This window comes from Rattus norvegicus, chromosome 5, assembly GCF_021556685.1.
Source record: "Rattus norvegicus strain SHRSP/BbbUtx chromosome 5, alternate assembly SHRSP_T2T, whole genome shotgun sequence".
Taxonomy (NCBI): Eukaryota; Metazoa; Chordata; class Mammalia; order Rodentia; family Muridae; genus Rattus; species Rattus norvegicus.
This window is the reverse complement of record NC_141538.1, coordinates 82560203-82580723: the sequence shown is the minus strand read 5'-3', so window position 1 is coordinate 82580723 and position 20521 is coordinate 82560203. Positions and strand designations below refer to the sequence as shown.

At 50.6% G+C, this 20521-nt stretch overlaps 1 protein-coding gene across 23 annotated transcripts in view; it reads left to right on the top strand.

The window, feature by feature from the left end:
- Positions 1-20521, top strand: part of Whrn (whirlin) — an 84071-nt gene that overhangs the window by 30138 nt on the left and 33412 nt on the right. For 13 of the 23 annotated variants that reach the window (NM_001389267.1, NM_181088.2, XM_087548994.1 and 10 more), the window contains 1 exon segment: positions 6960-7085. The exons of the other annotated variants lie outside the window; for them this stretch is intronic. In NM_001389267.1, the coding sequence (NP_001376196.1) occupies positions 6960-7085 (126 nt within the window). 23 annotated transcript variants of the gene reach the window in all.

Below are 20521 nucleotides of genomic sequence, written 5' to 3'. Positions count from 1 at the left end.
TTCCTTTTCCTTCTCCTCTCCCTCCTCTCCTCCTTCTCTCCCTCCTCCTCTTCCTTCTCCTCTTCCTCTCCCTCCTCTCCTCCTTCTCTCCCTCCTCCTCTTCCTTTTCCTTCTCCTCTCCCTCTCTCTTCTCCTCCTTCTCTCCCTCCTCCTCTTCCTTCTCCTCCTCTCCCTCCTCTCCTCCTCTCCCTCCTCTTCCTTTTCCTTCTCCTCTCCCTCCTCCTCTTCCTTCTCCCCTTCCTCTTCCTCCTCCTTCTTCTTCTTCCTCCTCTTCTTCCTTCTCCCCTTCCTCCTCCTTCTCCTTTCTTCCTTCTCTTCTTCTTCTTTCTCCTTTTCCTCCTCCTCCTTTCTTTTTCTTTTAAAGGAATTGCTGCACCATTTTCCACAGCAGCCGTGCTGTTTCATTCCCTCCACAGCACACAAGGACCCAGTGTCTCTTCTCTGTTTGTGAGCAATCAGTCACCCTAACATAGGTCAACCTCTCCCTCATCTGTCTCCACCACGGACCTTTATGTGACACCTTAGCAGAGTGATGACAGAGCTGGAGGTCACAGCTGGGACACAGCAGAGTTTAAGCAAGGCCAGTCTGTCTCTTTCCAAGCCCTCCTGTCTTGCCGTCACCCTGTTCCGCTGCCACACTGTGAGGTGGCACACTTAGGGTGCCTCTGGAGAACCTCAGTCCAGAGAAGGGCTTGTTCTGACACACTCCAAGAGGTGCGTAAAAGGATAGGGAAGGGTGTGCTCCCCCCCTGCTAGAGGGATTGAGATAGGATTCCTAGACGAGACCGTGTCCCGCTGGCCTTGGGAGGAGGGAGCAGCAGGCAGAAGGGACAGGTGATGGTGGCAGGTGAAGTTTGAGAGAACAAGATGGGTCCTAAGAGCTGTGGTTTGGTTGTGCAGCCATGTCCTGAGATGCAAGCTGGGAGAACCAGTGTGTGAGCGTGCTTTTATGCAGGACACAGACCATATGGGAAGTAAAATGAATGAGTTCCAAGTTTGCAGAGACCCTTGGCCAGGTCTTGGCAGCAAAAAGGACCTGACTCTTAAAGGAAGGAAAGGAATTGGCTCAGGAATAGCCAGAAGAGTCCTGGGGCCAGCGAGAGACATGGATGGTCGTAGCCAGGGTGAACTGAAAACCTTCCTATAGGAAAGTCCCTGTCTTTGCATGGTTGGTGCACCCTGTTCTCCCCATGTATACATCCCAGGTGAGAGAGTTCCTGCTCTGGGCATGACTCCATCTTGGAAGCAGCTTGCAGCAAAAACGGCAACCATGTGTTGTCCTGGTCTGGAATTCCACTGGACAGGAGGAAGGCAGAGCAGGAAGGCATCTGGGTGAGAGGGACAGCAAGGGCTCTCTAGAGTAAAAGGAATGAGCAGGAGGTCTGCAGACCCTTTTCTGGGCTAGGTATCCCTCCACTGACTTGAGGAGCAGGCTGAGGTGGAGTCTCTCTGTTCCCATGATCTGTGTGTAAAAGTGATGCTTAGCCTTGGCTCATCTGTGGCAGCCCCAGAGTCTGGAGCTCTCCACATATGTCATATTTCTGTCTTTATTTGAGAGAGGTCGTTCTGCTGACGGACACCAGCCTGCTGAATGGCTGTTTATCCTATGGCTGCAGCTTCAGGACTTGGAGGGGGAGGGTGTTGTGGAATTGCTCGGCTCAAAGGCTAGAGCTATGCAGTCCTCGCAGACTGTGTCATGAGTACTAATGCGTGCACTGAGGCATGCAGGGGTTGAGTGCGTTGCCCCAGGACAGGCTTCTGGTGAATGGCTGAGCTGCCTCAGTTCTGCTATCAGACTTGTCTCTAACCATTCCATATCCCCTAGCTCTGACCCTCAGAGCTGACTTCTGCACAGCTCTAGGCACTGGGTTGACACCAAGTGTCAAGTGTCTTGGTCAGCATCTGTGACACTCCACTGTGGTCACACACCACAGCCTCCATCTGAGATGAGCAGTTAGAGCCTGCAGCCTAACTCACAGCTCTTCACAGACACAGAAGCAGCCTGCACCAGCTCCAGGTTGAGCAGCACCAGGTTGAAGCTTGCTTCTGGGACTTTCTATCACTGACTTCAAACGAGCCATTTCAACCTAAGTGGACACCCAAGTGCCCTTGTACATGACCTGGGGACCGTCCCACCAGCTTGTATCCAGAATAACCATGCTAATAAGCTCACAGCACAGTACAGGGGACATGGCAAATAATTTTAACAACAGCCACAGCTGTGAAAGGCCAAGGAGCAACAAAGTGCCTTTCATCTTGTTCCTTTTAGAACATTAATCAAATACCTCTGTTGGGCCCCAAACTAACCTGGGTACTGGGGATACCACTGTGAATAACACACACACACACACACACACACACACACACACACACACACACACACACACGCCCCATAGCCAGGAGGGCGACCCTGTATTGTGCAGGCATTCTACAGAGGCATTGGAACAAACTGTGGGTGGCATATCATAAGGGGTGGGTTAACCCAAGAAGGGCTCAATACACAGTAGTGTGCCTTTAGAGGCGGGCAGAAGAGGCCTCATTAAGAGGTAATAGGATAGGGCTGGTGGGTGTTGCCATCCTACGGGTAGATGGCTCCCAAGGGGCCTAGAGTCACGGGCAGTCTGCAGAGCCTGAAGTTTCTTCTTTAGGGAGAAGAGAGCCATGGGGGAGCTTAAAGCAGAAGAGGGTTGCATGCATGTTAGATGCCACCTGTCAGCTCAGGCTGCGAGAGGATAGACTGCAGGGGGGGAGGGGGACGGAGGAGCTTAGAATTCTAATCTTCACTCAGCCCTGATGGATGGATGGAGTCAGGAATGCTTTGGTAACAGACAATGTCGGGTAACAGACAACTCTGGATGACAGGAACTTACACATGAAGGGTACTTACTGCTCAACTCAGCAGGGCTGGCCAGGTAGCCAAGTGGGCAGCTTAGCCAGCAGGTGAACATTTCTTTCCTCTTACAGTTGACTCTTACTTCAGGCATGTTGCTTTGTGGCTGCGAGTCTGCAGCCCTTGCTCCTGCCATCATAGCTCTCTCTGCCTCTACTTCTCTGATTTTAGAGTGACTCGCTACCAGGCAACCATTACTTAGCTAAAACTGACTCAGGACCACCTAGGTTCTCTGACAGGGAGCTTTGGAGCTGCCAGAGGGAAGGGTGCTGACATCAGGGGAAGCTACTCTTGTTCTCTGGACAGACTTGGGGCTCAACACCAGACAGGATGGGCCTCCAGTAGCACATGCTCCAGGCAGTTGGCATGAGTCTCATCTTGCCTGTGGGGAGCACGAACAGGGTGAGACCTGTGCTGTACCTCGCCCCGAGGGCACGGCATGGGCTGGTCCTGTCCTGTTGAGGAGCAGTCTTGAGGCTGAGACTTCCTGCTGGCTCAAGCCTGCCTCACCTTATTGATGCCTAAAGTTCACTTCAGTATTCCATCCCATCTCATGGGGATCTCTAGAAATTGACCTGGCTTCTCTCCATCAACTCGAAATACTAGCCCAAGCCTATTGCCCCCTCTGGCTTGTTTGTACCATGTCGTCACAGGCTAGCACAGCCTTCTGTTCCTCCCTCCAGCCATATGGAGTCTTTATATGACCCAGTGGCTGTATTGTGCCATAGAATGGTCACTTTCCTCCTGCCCTGCAGTTCACAAAGCTCTTGGCTGTGTTGCTGAGGCTGGGTTCCCAAGTCTCAGGACCACCTAGCCCAGGATCTGTGGAAAGAGGATTCCTGATAAGAGGGTACTAGGGTAATAGGATACTGCCCCACTCTAAAGACACATACAGTTGCTTTCCTTTCCCTTCCTTTCCTTCCCTTCCCTTCACTTCCCTTCCCTTCCCTTCCCTTCCCTTCCCTTCCCTTCCCTTCCCTTCCCTTCCCTTCCCTTCCCTTCCCTTCCCTTCCCTTCCCTTCCCTTCCCTTTTCTTCTAGTCCTTCCTGGGACCTACAGGCCATGCATGGCAAACAGACTTGGCAAAGGTAGACTCCGTGAAGCCCTTGAGATAGGGAACTGTCCCAGGTTACATGGGCAGCCTGGTGTTACCAATGTCCTCAGAGGAGGCACAGGAGGGTATGGGTTAGAGGAACAGCAATGCCATGCTGGAAGCAGGGGAGCCCATGGGAAGGTACTGAGCTAAGGTACAGAAGTCCCTGGAGCCTCAGAAGGAAGGTAGTCCCGGTCCACACCGTCCGCTTTCAGAACTGCTTCTGACTTTGACAGTTCGTTCCACAATGCTACAGTGCCCAGGCACCAATGACTGTAGAGGACACGGGCCTGGCAAGGAAGTTGGGGAAACTGCACGGCTGTCACAGCAGGCCCCATTCGTATCAAGGAGGGAACAGCTTCTAGGGAGAGTGGCTTTGGGTAAGACAGTTCCCAGGAAGGGGCTCACAGTGAGGTTGTAGTGATAAGCTCCCTCCCCCACCCCTGCCCATGTCTCAGGGGATCTCATGTGCCTTCCCAGGTGGCTCACATATCCCACACCCCCTTTTCTGTTTAGTTGCCTCATGCTGTCAGCAGCAGCTCCAGGGACCCTGCCACACTGTTCTCTGACTAGGCCTGGCTTACACCTTGGGTAGACACAGGGTTCTTAGGATACATGTCGGGGTGGAAGGACAGTGCCAGGAAGGACATGAGACAGCCACAGTCACCACCTCTCAAGAAAATCATTTGATTGTTCCTGCCTCTGGAAGCTTAGCCAGTGGCTTGCCTTATGATGCCCTCTGTCCTGCAGATAGCAATAGTTGCTGTTGCCTCATTGCTCTCTGTGCACATACAGACTTAACTCAGCTTTCAGTGCAGCTCTTCCCATCCCCCTTCTCAGCGAAGAAACTGAGGCACAGAGGGCGAAGCTCACATGGCTACCAAGTATTATCAACTTCAACAGTCTGGGCCCTGAGCCAGCACATGTCACCTCACAAATACACAAGCCTGTATGTGACTTGGGACCAGGGTGGCCATCAGACCTAGGTTAACTGGAGTCCACACAGGCCTCAGATGGGTCCTGTAGCAGGGTGGTGGAGCAGACCCTAACGTATGAACTGAAGTTCCTGGGTCTGACCAGGACCACAGGTCTGTTTTTCTGATCCTTTATGGCCCCGTGCATCCCTCTCCAACTTGAGGAAGGCTATACTGAGCAGCTGTGACATTCATAGGGTCACTGTTGAGCTCTTCCCCCACCCCTCTTCCTGAGTCACGGGTACAGGGTGCAGGGAGAGTGCCAATTAACACAGTGGCAGCACCTGGACCAGACATGGCCACAGCCAGATATAATTGCCTGAGGTCAGCCGTTTTGGTTTTTTTTTTCCTACACGAGCTTTGCCACATGCAAGATGGAACCAACCAGCAGCAGATCATATTTACTGAATGCATCCTATGACATTTACTAAACTCCTCATGTGACACCATGTTGGGTCTTTATGAAGTAGGCAGATGCCAGCTTTGTCCTCATGTTCAGACAGTGGGGCTGAGACATGGTGAGGTTAAGTGACAGTTGTGTGAACACTTTGTGCCCTACTCTGTCTCTTTTGCCACCTCTGCCCAGGTGGACGCCCAATTGAATGCGGTGCTGGAGTAGAGGGAAAGGCTCTGCTTGGTGGCTGGGACAGAACACACTGTAACTGTTAGCCGAGTGACCCTGGAGAATAAGACAGCTAGTTGGGACTGGAGGGCTAGGCTAGCTCAGTGGTTAAGCGCACTGAATGTTCTTCCAGAGGACCATTGTCCAATTCCCAGCACCCTTACAGCAGCTCACATCTGTCTGTAACTCTAGTTCCAGGAGATCCGACACCCTTGCAGGGAAACTCATGCAGGCAAAATAACACCAATGCACACAAAATAAAAACAAATCATTAAAAAAGAGAGAGAGAGCTAAGTGAGGTTTGCCCCCATATGCCTGAAGGTCATGTCCACTGCTTTCCACCATAGGTATTTATGCTGTCTTCTCTTGGGTCCCTTACAATTTCATGAGTTTTCTCTTGATGGGGGGCGGGGGGTGGTGTCTATCTGAGCTGTTCTAGCCCCTCCTCTCCCACCCCCAGAAATCCTTTCGTGCCTGAGCACCTCCACCTCTAAGAGTTCCCACTGACTCATCTCCAAGGCTTGAGTTTCTGATGTCTAGCAATGACAGCCCTAACCATGTGTTCAGCCTCTAGCCCCTCAGAGACGGCACTTTCTCCAGAAAGTCCCCACCTGCCTGGTTCCCTGGGCCTGGGTCTCTCTGTGGCCGTGTGGCCACCACTCCTTGTGCCCTGGTCCTGCTGCAAAGAGAAGGCCTCTGACCCATTCCACTTCACTGTGATCCTTTCCTGAGTAGTGTGCAGACACCCCCCTACAGGCCCCACATCCGCACCGGGACAGACTGCGTTGGTATACCCTGAGTGCATGGAGTAGAGTGGAATGAGGCAGTGTGCACTGTCAGAACAGTGGTTGTGTTGGAGGCCTTGGAGAGGTGGGGAGGTAGAGTCCCTCTGGGTCCCAATGGTAGTGGCCCCAAGCTGAAACCAACCTTGATCTGGTGGAGGAGAGACAGGAATAAGCACGTGAGCCGAGCCCTGAAACAAGAAGCCACCTTTGGCTAAAGCATAAGGTGGATGCCCGCCAAGAGGACAGCATAAATACCTGTGGTGGGAAATGGTGGACGTGACCTTAGGGCAGCGTGAGGGCAAACCTCACTTAGCTCTTGCTCCTTTTTAATGGGCTGGTAGTGTTCACCATTGAATGCACTCGGGGATGTGACCTTTGGAGGTAGTGCCTTGCTTTGCCTGCATTTGTGTGGTGAACTGAGGGACAGGAAAGGGAGGACACAGGCCCTAGGGATTTCTGTAAGGCCTTGCCCTGCACTGCTTTGTTGGTTAGGATCCAGAGCTTTTCAGGGCTTAGGAGAGGTTTTGTAGTGTGCTTCCCTTCCCCACCCAGGGCTTGGCTTCCTCCAGGTCAATGTGCTTACCTCTTCTTATAGGTGAACCTGGTGCTGGGGGACGGCCGGTCCTTGGGCCTCACAATCCGAGGTGGAGCCGAGTACGGCCTTGGCATTTACATCACTGGTGTGGACCCGGGCTCTGAAGCCGAAAGCAGCGGCCTCAAGGTGAGGGAGTGATGGTCTGTGGGCTGCCTGTGTGGGGATGGTGGGGAAGATCATCACAGCTGATCTACTTCAGCAAAGCAGGTGGTGCCCCAGCTGAGGACTGGATCTGCTGGGGATTCCTCACTGGCTGCTGGGTCTCTAATGCTCCCAGCAGCAGCAGGGTGGCCTCCCACACTGTGCTAGGCAGTGGGCCAGCCCAACACTTTTGAGGCTGCTGTTTTGCAAACAGTGATGATGCTTGTGATGGCCCTGACCCCGGGGCTTGTTATGACACATGCAGAGAGCAGGAGAGAGAAAGCCAGCTATGAGCAGGAAGCAGCCTCGGGGCTAGCATCCAATCCAGACCAGAAGTTACTGAAATGGCATAATTAATTCTAAGCAGAGCGATGTGCCTGGCACTCAAGAGTCAGAGCCTGTGCATGCTACCGGGTGGAGTGAGGTCCTGTAAGGTGGGTCTCAGAACAAGGCTTGTGCCCACAAAGTCTTAAATGAATTCCAAAGCCCAGGCTATAATCTGTGGTACTGGGCACCCTACAGGGATAACCAGCAACTTACTTGTCAGAGAGCCAGAGACTGCACACAAGGTCATGGCTCAGGATCCAGATCACTGTGACACATGACAGCAGCATGTGTCTGAGCAATCATGGATGCTGGGCCCGCAGTGATGTGGATAGAGTGCTGACAGTGGCCCAAGTGGAATTTGACACAGCTTTGGGGACAGGAGAGGTAGACGGTTGAAACAAACTGGGGAGAAATGAGGTGTGGTGTACACACATACATGCGCGCGCAAACACACACACACACACACACACACACACACACACACACACACACACATCTATCTCAAGATCCACAGGCCCAAAACCCTAGCATATCAAATAGACTGTCATAGGGGAGATGAGGCAAAAACAGGCTTTTGGGAGGCGTGGGGTGTTTGGGGAGAGCTGTGGCTCCAATGGAGAAGGACAGCGTGTCCCAGCTTACTCCGTTCCTTCAGGACTGTGATTCAGGACTGTGAGCCTTGAGCCTCCTCCACTGCCTGAGCCACCTTATCTCTGTTAGGAACATGCCTACCTCAGGGTTGTAGAAAGCCAATAGCACCATTAGTCATTGTGGTAAACACAGATAGAGTCTGTGGGCGTCCCTCCAAATCCTCACCTCTTCCCTGTTGGGGTCACCGGATCATGAGGTGGAGCATCTATGCTATCAGTGCTATTAGTGACCTTGTAAGAAGCCCCTAGAAAGGCAACAAAATAATATGTCATCTGTGACCCAGCAAGAAGGTCCTCACAGGCAGAGTCCACTGGCATTTTGATGTTGAGTCGCCCAGCTCCAGAACTGTCAGCAGTAGCCTGTGCATAAGCCATCCTGTCTGTGGGACTTTGTTGCAGCATCTGTCAACATTACATTATGGAGAAGGGATCACATATCTCTGCCCCAGCCTCCCCAAGGACTTATAGGCAGCTGAGGTTTTGATGGAACCACTGACTAAATTGCATATGTAAGTAAATCTTTACTCCTGCACCTGCACATGTAATGAAACTCATTGGGTCTCTGTCTCTGTCTCTGTCTCTCTGTCTGTCTGTCTCTGTCTCTCTCTCTGTCTCTCTCTCCCTCTCTCTCTCCCTCTCTTCCTCTCTCTCTCTCTCTCTCTCTCTCTCTCTCTCTCTCACACACACACACACACACACACACACACACACACACACACACAAAGAGAAGGGTGAGTTGAACACTGACCTCCAGGAGTTATGTTCAGTTGGGAAGGCGGGCAGCGAACAATACTCTGTTCATTTAGTTAGAAAGAAGGCAAAGAAGACGGATTTTTGTAAAAAAAAAAAAAAAAAAAAAAAAAAAAAAAAAAAACCTTCCCATTGCCCGAGTTTGTCAGGTGGCTGCAGGCACTCAGGAGTAATTTGCTTGCAAACTGCCCACCTTCAGTTAAGTCCTTTTACTGTAACCTCAGCAGTGAGGCTCTCGATGGTGGCCACCTCTTTGCTCTCGCCTCCCAGGCCCCTTGCCTGTGCTGACACCTGCCCACACTCGCCTGGGCATCCAGCACTGATTAGTTCTGTTTATTGCAGTGCACTTTCCGTGGAATTAGGCATATTGAAATGGAATAAAGGGCCTGCTTGTGTGGGTGGTGGAGCCAGAACAGGCTTTATTTGTAAATAGCGCTCCATGCTGCGGTGCAGCGCCTTCCGTGGGGCTTCCAGCTGTTCAGCCCACTTAGCTTCCAGGGCCCAGTGTGAACCCAGAGAGGGGGCAGGGCGCCCAGGCCCTGAGTGGAAAAACACTTGGGAGGTCAGCCAGGTCCCCAGTAGTTACCCAAGGGGTGGTCCTTGCGGCTTGGAGCTTGCCTACCTTCTCAGCAGGGGCAGCCCCTCCCCCCTTTGCCTTTTATCTTTGGATTCCTCTTATTTCTTTGCACCACCCTCCCATACCCAGCCAGTCTCCAGTCCTTCCAAAGAGCCAACTACTAAGCCTCTTTTGTTCCCTTGGGGACAGCCTATATCGAATGGCATTCAGAAGCAGTCGTAATAGCAGTGACCATTCATTAGTGGTTATTATGAGTGAGACATGGTGCTAACATTTAGATACATCTGCTTGCATTTAATCCTCTCTGTAGCCCCGTGGGGGTGGGATGGGGAGCGTTCATGGCACAATTTAACAGATGAGCAACTGGGGCTCAGAGAAAAAGCAGTAACTTGCCCAGGGTCACACAGGGATCCCAGCAGTGGCCCTTCTGACCCTTGTAGCTATGTTCTACTGTTGTCTTATGATTCTAACTGGACCAAGTATGGAAGGAAGGAAAGAGGGAGGGAGGGAGAGAGAGGGAGGGAGGGAGGGAGGAGACATAAAGGTCCTGTCTGCTAGGAATTGCTGTGCCTTCAAATCCCCTTGAGGCTGACCCAACTGCATGGCCTCTGCTGAGTCTGTCCAGGCTGTCAGCACGTTGCTCTCCCACCCCGGGGACCAGGCTGCTGTCCTAGCTAGGATCCTTGGAGGAGGAACTTTGCTCCTGGGAATGCCCCACTTGTGGGACCACTGCTCTGCAGCTTGTGGCTTTGGAGCAGGCCTGTCATACATCTCGGGTAGAAATCCTATCTCAGTGACAAAGGACGGTCTACTCTTTTCAGGTCTGTCCTGGGCCATGTGTTGCCTTTGTTGACCCCTCTACAGACCAGCTTCTGTTGGGCTAACCTCTGCCCACCTGCTCTTTCAGGATCAAGCTTCCTCACAGCAACACCCTATTCTGTACCCACTGGGTAGTAGGAAACCTGCTTGATCATTCACTCAGACCTTCACTCAGCTCTGCAAGGGTGGTGGGGCCTTTGGTCCCATGCACGTCATGACGAGTATGTGTCTGATAAAGTGTCCTAGTTCCCAGCCGTGTAAGGTAGAACCTAGGTTGTACTTCCTCCTGGTCCCCTACTCACAACAGAGCAGTTGCACCCAATTGGTGCTCAGGCAATGGCTCCCAGGCTGAAGGAAGGACTGTGGCCAGGGTAGGACCTGCCCAATTTCTGATCTTTAGCCCTCTCTACCTTGTATCCCCGCTTGAACACAGTAGGACTGGCATGTCAGTGGAAATGGTATGAGAAGCTGTGTCTGTTTATTTTCTTCATGCTTATGACCAAATACCTGAAAAAGCAATTTAGGAAAGGGCTTATTGTAGCTCACAGTTTGAGGGTGCAGTCAAGTTAATATGGCGGGCAAGACGTGGCAGCAGGAGTGTGAGGCAGCCGGTCACATTGCTTCCGCATGCAGGATGTGGACCAGAACTCTAGCCCATGGAATAACACCACTCACATTTATGGTGAAACTTCAATTAAACCTTTCTAGAAACACCCTTCTAGACCCCTAGTAGTATGTTTTCCCAGCATTTTAGACCTAGTCAAGTTGACAAGATTAATCACCCATCATAGTAAACTTACTGCTCTCATGGGATACAGAGAGCACCACCAGCCCCTGCTCCCCAGTGCAGCCCCTGCTCCCCAGTGCAGCCCCTGCTCCCCAGTGCAGCCCCTGCTCCCCAGTGCAGCCCCTGCTCCCCAGTGCAGCCCCTGCTCCCCAGTGCAGCCCCTGCCTCTCAGCGCTCATTGTCTCATGCTAAAGCAGGCTGCATAGCACTTCTGCCCACAGTGGGGCTGGTCACTGTAGGCGCTCCGGGAGTGTTCCAGAGCCACTCTTTGGTTCTGCAGTAGACAACAGGTGGACGAGACTAGTCCACGCTCAGATCTCAGCCTCCAACCTCACTCACACCTGAGGAAAAAGAAGGGGGAAAGCAAGATGGAGAGTCCTGAGGTCTGGGTTGCCACAAGGCCCCACCCACCATCCCCTTGATGTTGCCTGTGTCCCATGCTCCACCCCACCCCAGGAATCATGCTGGAGCAGAGGAGCCCATGGTTGCTCTCTCTTCTCCCTTGGTAAGAAAGAGAAGAGTGTAATTATAAGGTGCTTGTTAAATAAAAATCCTTCAGGTGGGTTTTGTGCCCCATTCTCCTGGGGACCGAACTTGGCCAGGTGTTCAAAGAAAGATGCAGCAGAGGACATCGTGGTACCTCAGAAACACTGTTGGTCATATTGTGATCTGAGTGAAAATAACACAAACACCATCTTTATGTTTACATAATTCCTGATTGGAAAAAAAAAAGCCTCCATTCAAAGGATCATAGTGTGATGAATTCCTGGCAGTGCTAAGGAACTGCAGCTGGTTTTGTGTCAATGTAATTAGGATGACAGAAATAATTGCCTAATATTTATGTAACTCTCAAGAGCCTAAGAACACTTTGCAAACAGTGGTCTCCCTTTCATTCCACAACTTAAGATGAATGGACCGATTTCTTGAATGACACAGTGTTCACACTTAGGAAAGAAAAATAGGTAATGTCTATACCTAAGATCCGTGTCAGAGGAGTTAAGTTTTCAGCTAAAAGCCATCCAGAAAAAGAAAACGCAAGCCTAGACGATTTCACAAGTAACAGATAGCAAGAGGTTGAGCAAGAAGTATTGTGCGGTCTCCCCCTGAAAATAAATGCTGTAATATGTCCCTACTTATTTTATGAAGCCAATGCATTGTACTACTATGACCAAGCAAACTTCATACCAGGAAAGAAGATGACAGCACAGTCTTTCATGAGTGTAGGTGCTAACACCCCTCAGAGAACAGCATCCTTCATCAGCATGGGTGCTAACAGCCCCCAGAGAACAGCATCCTTCATGAGTGTAGGTGCTAACACCCCCCAGAGAACAGCATCCTTCATCAGCGTAGGTGCTAACAGCCCCCAGAGAACAGTAGCAAATTCACAATTATTTGAAGGAACAAGGACTGGAATGACAGCTCGGTGGGTAAAGGTCTTTCTGCATACATGTAAGGATGGGAGCTGGGATTCCCAGCACACACATAAATGCCATAAATCCCTCAGGCGTGGTGGCCATTTAAATCTCCGCACCAAGGAGGCAGAGACAGAGGTCCTCAGAGCAAGTCGGGTAAGTGGGACTGGCCGAATCAGTGTGCTGTAGGTTCAGGTGAAAGATCCTACCATGATAGTCAAGGTGCAGAGAAGTCACCTAAGACAGTCACTCGTTGTCCTCTGATCTCCAGATGTGCATGCATACATGTGTACCCACACATATGTGCACATGTAGGCACACACATGCGCGCGCGCACACACACACACATGCACACACACACGCGTGCACACACACACACTTAAAATAACATCTTAAAGTAATGCGTCCAGCAGAAGGGGATCATGGAGTTTCATTCACAGACTGAAGAACTGAGTACCTTTGCCTAAGACTGAGGAAAGCTAACTGTGCCCTAAACACCTAGCTAAGAGCATTCTAGAAGTTGTAGTCAGCTCTGTAAGTTGAGAAAAAGAAAAGAAATGAAACTCTGTTCTCAAAGGCTCATCCACGTAGAAAGTACCAAAGAACCTACAGCAGAGCCCCTGGAATGAACCAACACTTGAGCAGGGAGAAGGGATGCAAGGTCAGCCCACAGAATTGACCGCTGCCAGGGCTGCTGGCTTACACACGTGGGCCCAGCACTCGTGGAAGTGGAGGCAGAAGGGTCTCCAGGGTGAGGCTAGTATGGGTGAGGTACCCATTCTCTAGTCAGCCTGTGCTAACTGGCTGCCCCCTACCAAAATTCAATGAGTACCAAGCACACCAGGGCGGTCCTGCAGTCCTTTCAATAGGTGCCCCTGGGGTAGCTGGGGATCTTTGTATTTAGCATATCAAAGCAGACCTGGCCTCCAGGTTTCCCCTCAGTCCCAAATTGTTACTGGGTCTACTCTACTGTGACCTCTCCTGCCCAGGGGCTGAGCTGCCTTTCCCTAGAGGCTCTTCCTATGTAATTTTAATTATCCCCTTTCTGTACCTTTGGCCTTCTGCTGCTGTACCTGGTTCCCCTCTCTTCCTCGTCCCATCTCCTCACACGGCTCAGGGTCCTGACCACTCTGGATTCTCCCTTTGTATGAGGCGTCCCTGCCTCCAGCCTCTCTCCAAGCACAGCTGAGGGCACTGTGCCATGCAGACACATGCCCTGTATCCTCTGTGTGATTCCACTCCTCTCTGTGGGGGCTGATTAATGGAGCAGCACAGGGTCTCCCCTATCTCCACTTTTCTGTAAACCCTGCTCCTGTGACCTCAGACCAGCCTCTCAGACGATTTTTGTTTGCTTTGTGGAGAAGAAACCTGGAGTTAACAGACTGAAGTTGAACTGTACCCCTAGGTTCAGGTCCTGGTTCCTGCCTGCTCTCCTACTAGCACTGTCTTGGGAGGTTGAGGGACCGTTAGGAGGTACACAGCCTGGCTGGAGAAAGTATGCTTCTAGGGTCTTTATCCAGCCCTGGCAGCTCCCCTCCTTTTATGGGCCAGGTTTTCCCAGCCTATGGTTGTCATTCACTCTTTGTCTTTCAACTTTCCTAATGTTGCAAACCATTAGTATACCCCCTGGTGTTGTGGTGACCCCCAACCAAAACATTATTTTGTTGCTATTTCATAACTGTAATTTTGTTACCATTATGAATCATAACATAATGTGCAATATACAGGATATCTATCTGTTATACGACCCTTGTGAAAACATTTCAACCTTTCCAAAGGGGTCTCGACCCACAGGTTGAGAACCACTACCACTGTGTGAGACTCCACCAGCCTCTGTTCATTTAAGGTTGTGGTCCCCCCACACCTCCATGGTTTGAAACTTAACAGTGAGGAAGGTCTTAGATGGGTTCGTAATTTTCGTTTTATGATTTTATTTTAGGCATGTTGGCACATGCTGGCACATGCCTTTTATCCCAGTTACTTTAGAGGGACTCAGGAAAAGGACTAATTTGAAGCCAGTCTTGGCTATGTACCAAAACCTTGTCTTTGTATGTGTGTTGATGATGGTGGTGTTGATGGATGTTCTCATGTAGCCCACGTTGATCTCAAACCACCATGTAGGGAAGATGACCTTAAACTTTTGAGTGCTGGGACCACAGGCCTGTACCACACATCCACTTTAAGCAGTGCTGGAGACACAGCCCAGGGTTTTGTGTCTGTTACATAAGCACTCTACCATCCGAACTACATTCCTAGCTTGTGAAATCTCAGGTGCCAGGAGGCAAAGGCATGCTAAAAGAGGACTTTTTTTTTCTTTAGAAAGGTAAATAAATGGAGTCAGTGTGCACAGGAGAAGGAGGTGGGTATTCTGGGTCTGTCCTGTACTGATGGGATTGTAGAAGTGACTGAGTAACAAATCCAGGAGGACAAAGGGACACTTACTATTTATAAGCAATGGTACAGAGAAACTACTGAGCTACACCACTCTGTGGGCTGAAAGAAAGACTTACTGATGACCAGACCTCCAAGGCCATGGGAGGGAAGCACAGAGTGAAGAGCTGACTGGTGGAGAAGCAAGCAGATTCAGATGACAGTCAGCAGGGTGGAGATCTGGGCCGAAACAGGCTGTCCAGACCGCCCTAGTCAGAAGAAGGTTGCTGGGGAAGGAGGAAGGCTCCTGGAGGAGGAAGAGTAGGGTCCTGGTAAAAAGAAACCACCTCAAGAGATCTGCACATCTACTAAAAAGAAACCTTGAGGCTGTTTTGCCTGATAACAGCCTTCTGTTTACCTGGCCAGAGTCCTTCCAGTTAGGATGGTGTCGCCAGCACCACCATTTTGCAGGGAGCGGGGGCTTTGGACTTTATTCTGTTATAGCCTAGGGACTTGCAGTGGAAAATCTCACCAGAGCATCACAGTTAAGACATCACTACCCTTGGAAGAAGCACCCACAGGAATTAAAAGTTCAGATGCCAGGCTGTGTTTCTTCAGCTCACTCCCACCAGTGTGCTGGGGGAGGGGGGCAATGAAGGGAAAAGAGGAGGGAAAATAAATGTGTTGACCACAGACATCCCTCTGAGCTGGGTGTAACGTGTTAGAACACGGCTGGCTGCAGAAATAATCTTGCTATCTGTAGAGAAAAGAAAACATGTCCCAGCCAGGGCTGCAGAGGACTCCTTCCTTTCCTACCTGGCTACTCCCCACCCCAACACAGGACAACAGACCAGGAGAGCCCAAATATGCTGAGAGGCAGATCTGGGCCGGGCACCCTGCTGAGTTCTGAACAATCTCTGTGGTAGACGGCTCACCAGCCTTCATTAAAGGTCAGCAAGCTGAGCCCAGAGAGATCGATGTTGGCCCAAGGTCACACAACAGAGTGTTGGTGGGACCCTGATGTCTATGCATCTGGCTGGGAACCACCAAGCCAGCCTACAGCCCTCCATGTGGGTGACATAAGCAAAAACCTCCCCAGCACTCAGCTGTGCCCTTCTGGCCTGTCCCCACCTTCAGCACACCACAGTTAGTCCTGATTCCTGCATCTTGCTTAAGGCTTGGGACCTGGAACCTTCTAGTAGTTCAGACTAAGGCCAAAAGCAATGACAGAGGGCAGTGTGAGGACAGACTCTCCGCTTTTTCACATGTATAACAACTGCCAGCGTGTGGAGAGAGCTCCTTTGTGCCAGACACAGGGCTCAGCATTACTCCATATGTAGCCAATCCTTTAACCCTGTGAGGAAGGAAGCACGACTTACTTGCCCAAGGTCACACAGCTAGTAGGTGTAGGGGCTGGAGGTATAAGAGGTGGGATTGGACAGATGTGATCCGATCCTGAAAATTTTGTTCCCATCCCTTTCCTCTCATGCCTTCTAGGTTGTTCCAACAGCACTTACCATGGTACCTTTTTGAAGTGGTTGTCAGCAAGCAGAGAGGAACAAGAGAGAGAGCTTTCCATTGCAGAGGGCTGAGTTAATTTCTCCTTAAGCATGTGGGAATGTCTGTGGTGTCTCTGCCTCAGGCTTCCCTGTGTGGTATGTCTGCTCAGTCTCTTATCTCCCCAGGGAGACTACTGACATCTTTGTGACTATGATAGAAAAGTGACCCCGCTAGCCACGCCCCTCCAGGTGCCTCCTCTGAGTCATCTCAGCTGACCTCAGGCAGTTCTAGGAGGAGGGCATGACAGCCCTGGCCTCATTTTACAAGATCTAGCAGCTTGCCCTCACCTCCTTTCAGACCAGTGACTGGGCTAGCTGGGGCAGGCTCCAGAGGCTCCGCCCACAGGAGACCCACTTCAGTATGAAAGGCTCCAGGTCACATCTGATTGCCTTGAGCCTGGCATTGACCTGTTTCTCTGAATCCAGACCCACTCCCAATGGCAGCAGGCCATCTGTCAGCACACTGACATTTGTCATCAGTGTGGCTGTCCTGCCCTGTACCCTGTGGCCTGCAAGGAAGAAAGCTGAATTGCCACTTAGCCTCTGTGCAGTGCCAGCCCTGGGCAGAACGGGGACCCGAGGCAGAGATGGTCATGTGTCTGCCGTGGCTCCAAGGGCTTTGCTTTGGTTTTTGTTCTTGATTTTAAAGACGGACTCTTGTGCTGGCCAAGCAGGCCTCTGTCTCAGCATGTTGTATGAATGACCTTGAACTTCTGACACTCTTCTCTCCACCCTAAAAAGTGGTAAAGCCAGGCTTGATCATGGGCAGGGAGACTGATTGCCATTCTCAGGAGAGTCCTTCAGTGCCCATTAAGAAAGCCCACTGTGCCACACACAGGAAGTTTCTGTGAGGCTGGGCCCTGTAGAATGATCGCTCTGTGAGCAAATACTTGCCAGCCATCTTGTGTGCCCAGTGTCTAGACAGGGGCTGCAGAACCAAGCCTTTGCCCAGTCTGGTGTGGATAGTGGTCAGATGTGGAGTTGAGATTCAGAAGCAGAGAAATGGAGGAAGAGAATAACGGAGGAACTTTGGGGGCAAGGTGTGCACAGGGCATTGAGCAGTCTGGGGCAGCAGGAGAGGCAGGGAAGAGCACAGGGTAGGAGACAGCCGCTGTTAACAGCCGCTGGACACACTTGGGCTCGCACAACCCAGGAGCTGTTAGCTGAGGCTGGTAGATGGAAGGCAACCAGACTGTCAAAGTTTGGGATGCCATGAGGAACATGTAGGCACACATGTGTATGCAGATACACGTGCATGTATGTGCACATGTGTGTGAGGCCGAAGTTGACATCAAATATATCTTGAGGCAGGGTCTCTCCTTGAAGGTAAAGCACACCAATTTGGTGAGCCACTTTGCACTGTCTCCGCCTTCCACACCTGCTTGGCATTTAGGTGGGTACTAGAGATCTGAACTTCCATCCTCAAGCTTATGGGCAGGTGCTTTGTCTCTTGAGCCATCTCCCCAAGCCCCTAATTAACCTCTTTTGAAGTATGACTCATGTACCATAAGCCCCTCCTGCTCCGGTGTTTTCACCTGCACATTCTAATGCCTGTAGCCACTCGCACAGTCAAATTTCGGAACATTCTCAACAATGCTGCCCACCCCCCCAATCCCTGCACCCACAGAACTGCGGCTTCTACCTTCCTGGGAGCTCTGATATCCTTCTGTCTCCATCTTTGCCCCTGGGGGCACTGCGTGTCTATGAACCACCCAGTATGTGGTTTTTGGACTGCCTGTCTACTCCCACTTAGCATGATGTGGCCTGTGTGAGTGAGTTCATGTTTTCTAGCTGACTAATACTAATACTAGCATGTGCTCCCACCACACTGTTCATTCGTTAGCCGGTGGCCTATTGCGTTGTTGTCATGAGTTAGCGTCCTCTACTCTTTCTCTGTCTTCGTTTTGGGTGAGTGGTTATTAAGCTGTGTAGACTGTATTGAGTTCGGATTTTCCGCTGGTTTCTCCCATGTACGTACGGTGATTAAAAACCCTCAAGTACATTCCATAAGAGTTATATAATAGCATCCCATCCCATGGCTGCATTATAATAATTGACCTGACTGGTCCCTTGAAATCAAGCATTTAGCTGTTTCTAATTGAAATAAGGTTTTTCAAAAGAGCAACAAGATGAGAGGAACCTCAGAGAAACTTTGCAGAGAAGCTTAACCACCTCCCCGCCTATCTGTGCCTGCAGGCTGCAAAGCCTAGTGGGGGGCAGAAGTGATTTATCCCAAATTGCTGAAAGGCTCTTTCTGGTCAGAATGAGGACAGGTAGGAGGCAGAACAGTCCTGCCTCAGGGCCTCTTCCCCAGACCCTCAAAGCAGAAGGAAATGTTTGAGAAAAAAGAGAAAATGGCAGCTAGGCTAGGCTAAGCTACTCGCCCTCAGATCTTATACTTTTTCTATGATTTTTTTCTTCTCATCTGTCTTGGTCGGTATTCTATTGCTGTGAAGAGACACCATGACCATGGCAACTTCTATAAGGAAAACATTTAATTGGGACTGGCTTACAGTTTCAGAGGTTTAGTCCATTGTCATCTTGTCGGGGAGCATGGCTGCACACAGGCAGGCATGGTGCAGGAGGATTAGCTATGTCCAGATCTGCAGGCAGCAGGGAGAGACAGACTCCGGGCTTGCCCTGGACTTTTGCGACCTCAAAGCCTACTCCAATGACACATTTCTTTCAAAGAACCACGTATCCTAATATTTTCAAATAGCACTATTCCCTAGTAACCAAGCTTTTCCTATGGGAGCCACTCTTATTCAAACCAGCACACCATGATCAGTCATGAGGTTTTCCTACACATTAGAAACTGAGGGTTTCAGCACCAGATATATAAATTAACAACACAACCGCTCCAAGGTGTGGTTAAACAAACTCATATTGTAAATATGAGGGAGATACAGCCAGAAGCATCTGGAAAAGTCCAGAGCAGGGAGAGAAAGTAGTAGACTGAACATGGTCAGCAGACAAAGAGGGGTGGGGATGAAAACAGAGAGGGAGAGGGAGAAAGAGAGGGAGAGGGAGAAGGAGGAGAGGGAGCAGCAAGTGAGCCAGCCAGCCAAGGGCAAGCACCAAGAGAGGGCAGAGAGAGAAGGGGACTAAGAGAGGAAGGCGTAAGAGAGTGATAGCCAAAATAGCAGGGTTATAAGGAGAATTGAATAGCTTGGGGAATCCCAGGAGCTGGAGAAGTTTAGGGTGGGGTAGGATCAGGATGCCAGCATGGGCTTTGAAATGTATAAGAGGACCTTGTGATACTGAGTGAACCTGGGCCAGCATTCGCTTTAGTATGCTAATAGGTGCCACAGGTAGCCATGTTCCTTCTGCCTATGGAAGAGGAAACAGCTCCTTTAGTAGAAGAGAACTGAGTTCACAAGTTTCTGAGGAATGCTGCCAGAATTTAGGGAGCTGGATTTTTCTTTGGACCTGACATACACAACTTTGGGAAATGAACTTGAAATTTCCAGAATTTACATCTCAAGACTCACACCTGAGAATAGGTGAGCATGTTTCTTCCCACTCTGCTTAATGTAATTGAAGATCACATTAGACATTGAAATGGTAACAGCAATAAAAATCCAAGTTCAAAGTAAAATGTGGTTTGAACGAGAATGGCCCTGTTCTATTGCCTTGAAGAGACACCAGGACCTCAGCAACTCTTACAAAGGAAAGCATTTAACTGGGACTTGTTTACAGTTCAGAGGCTCAGTCCATTGTCATCACAGCAGGGAGCAGTGGCATACAGACTGGCATGGGGCTGGAGATGGAGCGGAGCAGGCTCCATCTGGATCTGCAGGCAGCAGGCAGGGACAGATGCTGGGCCAGGCATGAGCGTTTGAAATCCTGCAGCTCACCCACAGTGACACACTTACTCCAACAAGGCCAAATTCTCTTCAACCAACATGGCCTAATCTTCTCAATGACCAAGCATTCAAATATATGAGGCTCTGTGGGGGAGGGGCTATTCTCCTTCAAACCAACACAGCTCTCCTAGGCTCGTATGTTCAAAGACTTGGTCCCCATTTAATAGAACTGTTTAGGAAGGATTAAAAGGAACCATGTTACCGGGGTGGCCTTTGAGACTTCAAAAGCCCATGCTAGACCCAGTTAGCTCTTTCTGCCTCCTTCTTGCAGATAAATGTGTAAGCAACCAGCTACTACCCCAGC